The following is a 10,240-nucleotide window of genomic DNA, read 5'->3' as shown; positions in this document are numbered from 1 at the left end:
TTATTTAAAAACCCAGCTAATAATGTAATACCCAGCCAATAATGTAATAACTTATTACATTATATGCAAAAAGTTATTACGTTATTGGTTCAGAAAATGTATTACATTATTGGTCAGTTATTACATTATCGGCTTTTATTACATTAAGAACGGAAAAATTATTACGTTATTGGCAGTTATTATGTTATTGGCAGTTATTACATTATTGGCTGCTACAGGCCCGTATCTGCAGAGAAACCTAATAGTTTTGGTTAGATTCACACAATAATTTAGTTAAAGTATCTTCAATTCAGTTCTTCACCACACATCACTACTTCATAGGGACACCTACAAATTAGAAGGGGAAGTTAGTGGGTTCTGGCTCAGCTCGTATTAGCTCCAAGTCAACACCCAGTTCCTGTTAAAACGGAGGAAAGATTTTCTGTTAATTTCTAGTCAACCGCTGTAGCAGAGAAAAGTTGTGCGCATTCATTTTGTTATATAGCAGCACCTTTTCTTTTCTTTCCATGATCTTTGCAGTCGTTTTTACTCCATTTACAAAGTATCCCTCAAATTATGTTTACATATTCGTGACCTTCTCAGACACCTGTGGCAAGCTTCTTATCTCCCTTTTGTACCAAAAATTGTTTCGGTTGAAACTTGGCGGGACGCCCAGAACTCCCTTAGCTCTTCCACATATCTTCCTCCTCGAAAGTCGCTCATTCCCAGTATCTTTCCATTTTACACTATTAGTTACATACATAGTTTTGTTATAAACACATAAAAATACATTTCATATAGTAAAACACAATAAGCAGGTTTGTTTTCTATCACACTTCACCCTTTTGTTTCTAACAAAACTACTTTCATAGCATGACTTTTTATTTTATTTTTTCTAATGTAGGCTTTTAATTTCATTCTCATCATTCCTCTACCTCCCTCCTGTTTTTTCATCATGCTTCCAGAGCTATCCTGGAAGCTGTGATTCATTGTTCCTGCACATAATTTGGTGTAATGCCAAATAAATATCTGCTGCGTTCTATATCGATACATCTAACATAGGATAAAAGTCATTTTGCTTGAGAAAATCACTATTTGTTTTAGATGCATATTTAACAGAGGAAAATTTATGAGACAACTGCAATCATTTCGTATCCTGGTTCTTATTGAGTTCCACACATTTTTAAATAAAGAAATTCTCCACTTATGACAGAACTCCTTTAAAGTGCACTCAATTTTTACGGATGTTTGTACTTAATTTAGTCATTTCACCTGACCACATGAACTACAGACGATTTTTTCTCTGACAAAATATCAAGGATAGCGTGAGGCATGACAATTTCCACATCTAGTGTTCCTATCAGTGGCAGTGCTTGCCTTACAGCATCGGTAGCCCCGTCTACTACCTGTAAGCATCCAGCCTGGATGAAAAATAGGCAACCAGCCGCTGCCGGTCCCCGTGCTTCTGTGTGAGCACCGCAGACATATGCCCCCCCAAACCAAGTGAACGGCCACACAGTTTTTGCTTCAAAGTGGCGAACGCCACCTCACAGTTCGACATCCACTCAATTACATCATGGGGCCCTCCTGCCCCTTGCAATAAATCATTCAGTGGTTATACAATTTTTAAAGTAATTTGAAATATGCAACCAACAAAAGTTAAATAATCTCATAATTTTATGTACCCCCAAATGGTGTTTGGGCGATTGCACATGCTTATTGCCTCAGTGTGGTCAGCAGCCAGTTTTTTATTCCCCTGTGAAATTACATATCCCAAATATACAACTTCCTCTGTGCAATTTGTGCTTTGTGAGGATTACACTTTACCCCTCTGTGGCCAAATGCTGCAGGAGTATCCCAAGGGTGAGCCAACACATCAGCCATTGCTCGATTAAACAACGTGTAAATTCTGGAATCTTTGTCTTAGTTCTGTATTATTTTCACCCACAGTGAAGGTAAACCAAAACTGGCTGTCCAGGTGCACTGGAACAGAGAAAAAACCATTGGACACATCCAAAACCAAACAATTCAGCACTGCCTTCTCCTGACACTGCTGCATGACCTGCTGTATTGCAGCCTCATAGCTCAGCACAATACACATTACTGCATATTTATCTTTTAACATACTGTTCAATGTTTAAGCTGCATTAATGTGGACACAACGTAAACTAATCTGTAGATTGACTGATCACTGCACAGTCACCCTACACTACTCTCACATATACAGAGGTAATTGCACATGTATAGTTTGCACATGTATAATTAGAGATTCTGTTTCAATCAGGCTAAAACAGTTTACAGACGCAGGCGCGCGTTCAAACACTTCTAGCATCAAACACACCCATGCAGTCCACACCACTCATATGTACACAATGCTATACTCTAAGACACTGACACTCTTTTCACAGCTGCGTTAGCTAATTAGCCCAGGTGCTTAAAGGTGTGCTGCTCTCCAAAGTTCGGGGCCGAGACCGGGAGCTAACACCAAGAGCACAGTTATGATTTTCGTTTCATTTTTGTTTGAGCATTAAAGAGAAAGAAAGCAATCCTCAGCTGGGATGCTGGAGGAGGTGGACCTGGCTGGGAAGGCGGGTCATCTACAGAGCAGGGAACTGAAAAGTTGCTGCTCTATTTTACTTTCTTTTGTCTTTGTTATTTTAGCTTGTTGTTTTAGTTAATTGTTTTTGCCTGGAACCTGTGAGGGGGAAAGGTGAAGGTGTCCGTTTTTTTTAATTTCATGTTTGTGTGGGTGCACTCTCTCTCTCCGTGCAAGATGGCTGCCACATTTTCCAAGATGGCTGCCACTATGCTTTTCTGAGAACTTGGACTGGATTTTATCCACCTAATATCTCTGTAATTCTTTATTTATCCCGGTATTTTTTGCAAAACAGGTTAAAAACTCTTCATTAACTTGGTAAGGAATTTTTGCTTGATTTGGTTACTAACTACTACTAACTACTACTAACACTTCAGCGGCCACTGCTAATGCTGCTATGGCTGCTGCTACTGCTTCTGCCACTGCCTCTCCTAACTACAAATCCATCTAGCATGGCCTTGGGCCTTGTGGGTCTGGATTGTTGTTGCTGCTGTTGCTTCTGTTGCTGCTGCTACTGCTGCTATCACCGCCCCCCCCAACTGCTAACCATCTAGCCTGGCCTCGGTCCCTGTTGGCCTGGATTGCTACTTCTACTACTACTGCCTCCCCTATCTGCTAGCCATCTATCAGTGCCCTTGCTTTCCCCCCTCTCTAACCTCCTCCTCTGCCTAGCCATCTAGCTAGGTAGCTCTCTCATTTTTGTTTTCTCCCTTACCTGCTAACCACCCAGCTTAGGTAGCTTTGCTGTGGTCTGCTAGCATTTGGGTGAGTGCAAAATGTTTTCTACTGGAGTACTGCTGGCATTTGGGTGAGTGTAATTGTTTTTTTCTGTTTTCAACTGGACTAACAATGGCTCCCCTCAAACTGCTTTGCTTTTAAAAAAAAATTTTTTAAAGCATTTTTCACGCCGTTTTCTTCACCTGTTGCACCTGAAAATGAACTTTTTGAACTTTCTTGTTTACCCAGCCGCGAAACAGACAATGTTCATTCACACGACAGAGATACTGTTTCTTTAATGGTAGTAAGAACTTTTGGGTTAACGGCAAACATGAACTCCACCACTGTTGTCATGTTTTATTATGAGATTGCTTCACAAAATGATTTTGTTGCCATCCAATGTGCATACAACTGTCTCAAAAAAACTACAACATTGTAGTGCTTCCTCTGTTCTCTGTCGTGTTTTGATTGTATTACTGCTTATGATTTCTGGTAATGTTCATGTCCACCCTGGCCCTCCTTTTGATGTCGCTTTCCCCAATGCTGGCTTCAAATGATCTATGTTTTGGTGATTTTTGTCCCCGTAAAAACCTGGGGTTTTTGCATGTCAACTCAAGAAGTATATTACCCAAGATGGATCAGCTTTAAGTATGGGTGGAGAGCTCAAATCCTGAAGTTCTAATGATTACTGAGACCTGGTTGCGTAAGTGTATTCCCTACTCCGAGGTAAACTTTTTTTGGTTACAATCTGTTTCGACAGGATAGGTCATCTAAGGGTGGGGGGGGGGGGGGGTGGAAATCTTAACAAATAACACCTTCAGTTCACTATAGCCTTGACTAAGTCCATTCCTAAACAGTTTGATTTACTTTTCCTTAACATCAAGCCTTTCACCAGGTCTGAGCTTGTCCTACTAGGTGACCTCAATTGGGACATGCTTAAGCCTCCTGAGAAAGTTGTGCAACAATTTAACTCCCTAAATCTCCACCAAATCATAGCCCACCCTACCAGGTATGACCCCAATATCCCTGATATGGCTACATTGATAGATGTGGTTTTTACAAATTCTCCACACAATCTGGTACCAATCTGGTGTGTTTTGCAATGACCTCAGTGACCACTGTTTCATTGCCTGTGTTTGCAAGAGCCTCTCTGTCAAACAGCCTGTCATCATCAGTGATAAGTGCATTCTAAACCATTTTAATATTTAAGCGTTCTTACATGACCTGGTCAATGTAAGCTGGTATAGAGTCAGCCTGATCCCCACCGTGAATGATGAGTGGTTTCTGTTCAGGGACCTTTATAGTGCTGTGATCAACAAGCATGCCCCCATTAAGAAACTACGGATAAAAAATCGCCTCAGTCCCTGGTTTAATCGAGAATTGGCAGGGCTGCTACAACAAAAAAATACCGCCTGGCACAAAACACATCTATCCAGGTCTGCCACTGACAGACTTTTGTTTCGTCAGATCCGGAAAAAGGCCACACAAGCTGTGCGACAGGCCAAAGCTGGCTACTTTAAGGAGCAATTTACATTATGCGGCGCCGACCCCAATACATTTTGGAAAACGGTGAGAAAACTCGAGAACAAACCCTCTCTGCCCTTGTCACTTAAAGTGGATGATCTTGTAGTTACAGATAAGAACTCTATGGCTGATATCTTCAATCGACACTTTATAAAATCCCAACCTTTTGGCCGCCTGAAGTTTGGCCCCTAGTCCTGTTTGCCCTCCCAGCCTCCATGCTCCCCTTCGCAGTTTTTTTTTTGTTTACGGAGTTTAATTTCCATCTGTGACTGTACTGTGTCATGTAATCACGTTATACGTATGACATTAACAATAAGATTATGTTCAATTATCTTCAGTTTATGTTTCTCAGCAAAATGAATATGCTTAGCTAGCATAGCTTGCCAGTGAGCTAGGTAGGCTATCCGTGGTTAGCTCACGCATTAGCAATATGAACCACAGGGGAAGAACATCAACTACACTGATGGTCAATCAATCAGAGATGTGTACTGGTGATTTTTGACTAGGCTAATTTTCATAACTGTCTTGTAGACCTGCTGTTAACCGAGCAAGTTATCACAGTAGGTTCTCGCCACAGTCAGTTAATGAGCCAGTAACTGCTACTCCATCGCCGTTTGTGGTGTTCACTTGCTGGGTGATGCTAGCTGACCGATCGTTCTCAAGCCACTTTTAAAACAAAAAAAAATTAACACTGTCAGCAGTGATTAACAAATCTACCAAGTATTTTAATAACTGATCTGCAGGCGTGTAAATATGACAACGCACTTTGTACAGCAAGTTTTCCACCAGGTGCATGAACCATGGACAGGAAATGAGCTTCAAAAACGAAGTCCGGTTTTGGCCGCTTGGTCATACACTGGCCATATTTCACCTGTGTTTCTGATGCGTTTACACTTATACACCACTGCACCCTTTGTCACAGCCACTGTTTTACATATATAGCAAACCAAAACTGCTACACGGTACACGCTCATCAGACTGCACAAATTCACACAAGGATAGCCATAATCCACAACGTTTCTGTATGTTTCTTGGTATAAATATCTGTTCGTAAATGTGAATGTAACATGCTGCGAGGGAAATGTCCCCATGGGGATAAAGAAGTTCTCTATGTATGTATGTACAATATGTATTTGATATGCAGCATTTATTGTACGTAGCAAATATACAATAACTTTTACATTTACTCAAATTCAGTTCAGAAGCAAGTACAAACATATGTTTCCTGGAGAAATATGCTTCCTGTAGTTACTCACCAGCAGTTTTCTACATGAATTTCAATGTGTTCCATGAGGCAATTTGAAATATTTCACACTGATCTGACAAAGTTTGCATGACATTGTAAAATGCTAAGATTACAAAACACAGGGCCAAGTGACTTCAAAGAACTGAGGAAATATTGGGTAGCATTGCTTTGGAATACATTTTATTTAATTTCGGTGAGGTAAGATAGTCTATATTGTTTGTAGTACCGTAACTTGGCGTCATTTTGATATCAATACTTTTAATGGCAGACCTGGATTTTGACATTTTGGATTTTGTCTGAATGAATGAGTTATAGACGGTGTATGCCTTGTACGTGTGAGTAACTTGGCATTTTTGTTGAAAACGTGTTTTGGATGAGATATATACGTCTGTGTGTATGCATATATATGAGTATATATATATATATTACTCTTATTGAGAAAATACTTTTAAAAAAAAATAATTTTATTTAGTTAACTTAATAGATAATAGTAGTAGTAGTATGTTGCTGTCATTTATGATGTTATTGCTGTTGCTGCTTGTTTTCTTTTTTTTTCTTTTTAATTATATATTCTTACTGTCGTTGATTATTGTTATCACTATGCTTTGGCAATATGTATTTTTAAATATGTCATGCCAATAAAGCATTTGAATTTCAGTGAGTGAGTGAGTGAGTGAATGAGTGAATGAGAGGGAGACAGAGAGAGAGAGAGAGATGAAAAAAGGCTGGGCCACAGCCACAGCAAATAGCCATTAAAAGGAATGGGACTGACGGCAGTCTTGTTCCATCTATGCCTTTGTAAATGGTAAAAACATAAACCTCTTAAACCAATGATATTGCCATAGCCAGCTGGAAAGCCATGTTTACATACAGTGACACAGTGCTGGGGAGGGTCACTGGGTCACATGGTGAACAGACAAGATAAACACTCAAACATGCTTGGCTTACCATATTTTATTAACTCCAGGTATTTTACAAAGCTCAGTAATTAGGCAATATGTAGGGCTGGCTTAGACTGTCGGTACTTCTACCTTACGGTATCGTTTTGTCATGTTTCTTCGAAATCCCAAGCTATTCACTGGGGATGGTCACGAAGTCATGGGAGCAAAAAGTCTATATAATGAGCTTAACTTAAAAACCATTAGCCACATATGGGAAATGGTCTGGACCTGGAAGCAAGACCTTTTGGTACCTACCAGTACCTAGACAATGAGTATCCAATAGGCAACGTGCCAGAGCTGCTCCCCTGCCAGTGAGTGTGGCCAATGCTATCCATGATCCTGCACCTCTCCAAGATTACCGAAACATCTAAGGGTCAGTGATAATAGACAGCAAGACTGTTATACATAGAGTTAAATGCAAAAGTATTGGGACAGTGACGGATATAAATACTCTCAAAGCTGAAAGTCTGCAGTTTAACTTCATATTCACTGTTTTATTCCAAATCCAATGTGTTGGAGTACAGAGCCAAAACACCAAAAATTGTGGCAGTGTTCCAACACTTCTGCATTTAACTGTATATTTTTTAATATATTACACAAACAAGAAATATCACAAATAGAACTCTGGAGTAGAATACACAAGCAAGAATTAAAGAATCAAAAACAGAGAACCCCATTAAAAAATCAAAGACAGAGAACATGTTAACAAAGCATTGCTGTGATTTTAATGCACCTTCAGGAAACACTGGAATGAATATATGAGGGCATCAGAGAGCAATGCTCAGAGTGAACAGATGGTATAGAGACAAACGTGGGTGGGTATGGAGGGTGGAAGGAGAAGGGCAGGGAGACAATACACCAAATGTAATCATAAGAATGTTTTTAACTAGATCTAAATTATAACAGACATTACATTTTAAAAACAAGGTTAGAGAAAAAAGTCCAGTTGACAAAGGATTGCTTTGTGCAAAATTCAGATGTTTCTTCAGACACCGGCAACAGAAAAATCTAAACCACAAGAGGGCACCTATGATTACTGCTTAAAGCCAATCTGTTCTAGGCGAGTCAAAAAAAAATAAAATAGAGAAATCTAGTCAAACCAAAATCTGTTTATAATGAAAATGGGGAAACAAGAAAATAAATCAAGGGAAAGTGAAAGGGCATACTCAGTCATTATCACAGCATATGTGGTGTGTGCAGGAGCATTGATCTTGCACTTGTGTTGTGTGTATGAGTGGAAGTACATGCAACTGCTAATCTTTTGTGGGTGTGTGCACGCCTATGCGCATTTCTTTGGAACAATTCACACATAGAAGTAAAATAAAACATCTTAAAGTCAATCTCATTATTGCTTTTACAGGTCCTATCCCACTTCAGACTGGGAGTTCTGAGAGAAAATACGGCAGCCCATCACAAAATCAGTAGACCCTACTGGTACGTTTAGTGTTGCCTTCTGGGAGTTGTAGTCACAGGGCCCTCAGTGAGTCAGCAGGGCCTGCTGGAAGTTACAGTCTTAGGCCCTTCATTCAGTTACTCACCAGAACCTGCTGGGGGCTGTAGTCTTGGACTGTACCCACTAGCAATAGACCAAAAAGCGTGGTCTTGCGGAGGAAGCTGGGAATATAATCAGTTGAAGCCAAAAGTAGGACCATGAACAACAGCTACCACCTCTTCACAACGGGTGGCAGAGGATGCTGGGATTTGTAGTCCCTGCAGTGCTCTGAAGCCATTGGAAAGAAACAGTGCTTGATACGTTCCTCTGGCTCCCCCCATAGTCCAACAGGGCCTGGCTTAGACCCCAAGTTACCGCGCAGTGATCATCCACAGTCCCAGGGCCACGTTAGCAGCCAGGAGGGTGCTGCCACCCAGCAGGATGAAGAAGCCCAGCAGTTCACGGTTGTTCTTTTCTATCACCAGTGAGCTCAGCGTCGCCTCCAGGAAAGATGAGAGTATCCACTGCCCGTCCAGCGCAAAGCATGGTACTGCATTCACCACAGCCAGGGCACCCGACAGGGACACTAGGTACCTGAAAACACCCCTGTCAAGGACAACAAATATGCCTGCAAAGGTGTCCACGTTACAGAGGAACAATTACAAGTTGAAACACAAATTGGTACAGAGAATTGCTACAGATAATAGGTGTGTTTCCTAGATGTGAATTAGTGTAACCTCAAATATCTAGCAATGTTGTGTCAGGAGGCATGCTTGATGAATGAAAAATAGATAACTGAATACAAAGAAACAAAACCTAGCAAAAGAAGCACTTCGAATCACACAATGTGTAATCTATCAAATACAGTAAGGACCTCAAAGTACATACAAACTCTTCAGGAATACAACAAATCAGCCTGACATTGCAAAACCTTTGTAGTATTTATCATCTTATTTAGGCATCTTATCATCTCCCGATGGTGGAGACCTTTTTCTTGACTTCCTGAAGGTAAAAGTTGGAAAAACCCCAACCCACTTCCTTTGGGAAATGTTACTGCAGAGCCCCAGATATGATTTGGACATATTGAACTTCTATTGATAATAAAACCGCAGCATACAGCAAAATCAATGGAAGTTTCTTCATCAGCTTTCAAAAAGTCACAGTATAAGAAGATGCAACATATAACAGGCTATTTAGTGTTGACAACTGGAGCAACAATACTACCCTTCTTGCATTCACAAAAACAAAAGTCCCCAACTGTAAGTTAATGTGATAAGTAGTATGCAGAAAAAATGCAGACAAAATGAAAGCTGCTGACCAAGACAACTGTAAGAAGGGTAGATGGGGTAGATCAAACTGTGAGCTAAGTTAGGCATAGTTCTTTCCATGCCATAAAAGATGGCATCGGTGAAGGAGAAACAGTCATTGAGGAGCAGCAGTCTCTGGATGTGCAGGTGGCTTCTGAGAAACAGCTCAATTAAAACTACTTCTAGCTCTGTTAATGCATCCATCACATTTGAGAAATGCATTAAAATGCACCAACGTTAAAGGCAATAAATTACCATTGTTTTTCCATTTAATTATGCCACTCCTTCAGAAATGCCCAACTTACTGATTTTAGACAGCCATAACATGCAGTTGTAGAGACAGAGGGGTATTCCCAGGGTTTTTTTATCAATGGAAAGTGTGACATTTTCATTTAATGCTCACTTTTTGAATCAGTGACTATAACAAAGCATCTACATATCCCAGTTCCTAAGCATCCCTGTTCAGTTGACCAGTCAGTCACTGTAAATAATTTAGAA

The 10,240-nt window shown here is 40.3% G+C and overlaps 1 protein-coding gene across 4 annotated transcripts in view; it reads right to left on the bottom strand.

The window, feature by feature from the left end:
- Nucleotides 1-7,001: 7,001 nt before the first annotated feature.
- mbtps2 (membrane-bound transcription factor peptidase, site 2) overlaps nt 7,002-10,240 on the bottom strand; it is an 80,235-nt gene continuing 76,996 nt past the window's right edge. For 2 of the 4 annotated variants that reach the window (XM_035416389.1, XM_035416387.1), the window contains exon 11: nt 7,002-9,029. In XM_035416389.1, coding sequence (XP_035272280.1) covers nt 8,807-9,029 — 223 coding nt within the window. In that variant the 3' untranslated portion in view covers nt 7,002-8,806. Of the gene's footprint in view, nt 9,064-10,240 lie in introns of all 4 variants that reach the window. The other 2 variants (XM_035416388.1, XM_035416390.1) reach the window with 2 other exon arrangements.

The sequence above is a fragment of the Anguilla anguilla genome, chromosome 4 (assembly GCF_013347855.1).
Source record: "Anguilla anguilla isolate fAngAng1 chromosome 4, fAngAng1.pri, whole genome shotgun sequence".
NCBI lineage: Eukaryota > Metazoa > Chordata > Actinopteri > Anguilliformes > Anguillidae > Anguilla > Anguilla anguilla.
This window is presented reverse-complemented; position numbering and strand designations above follow the sequence as displayed.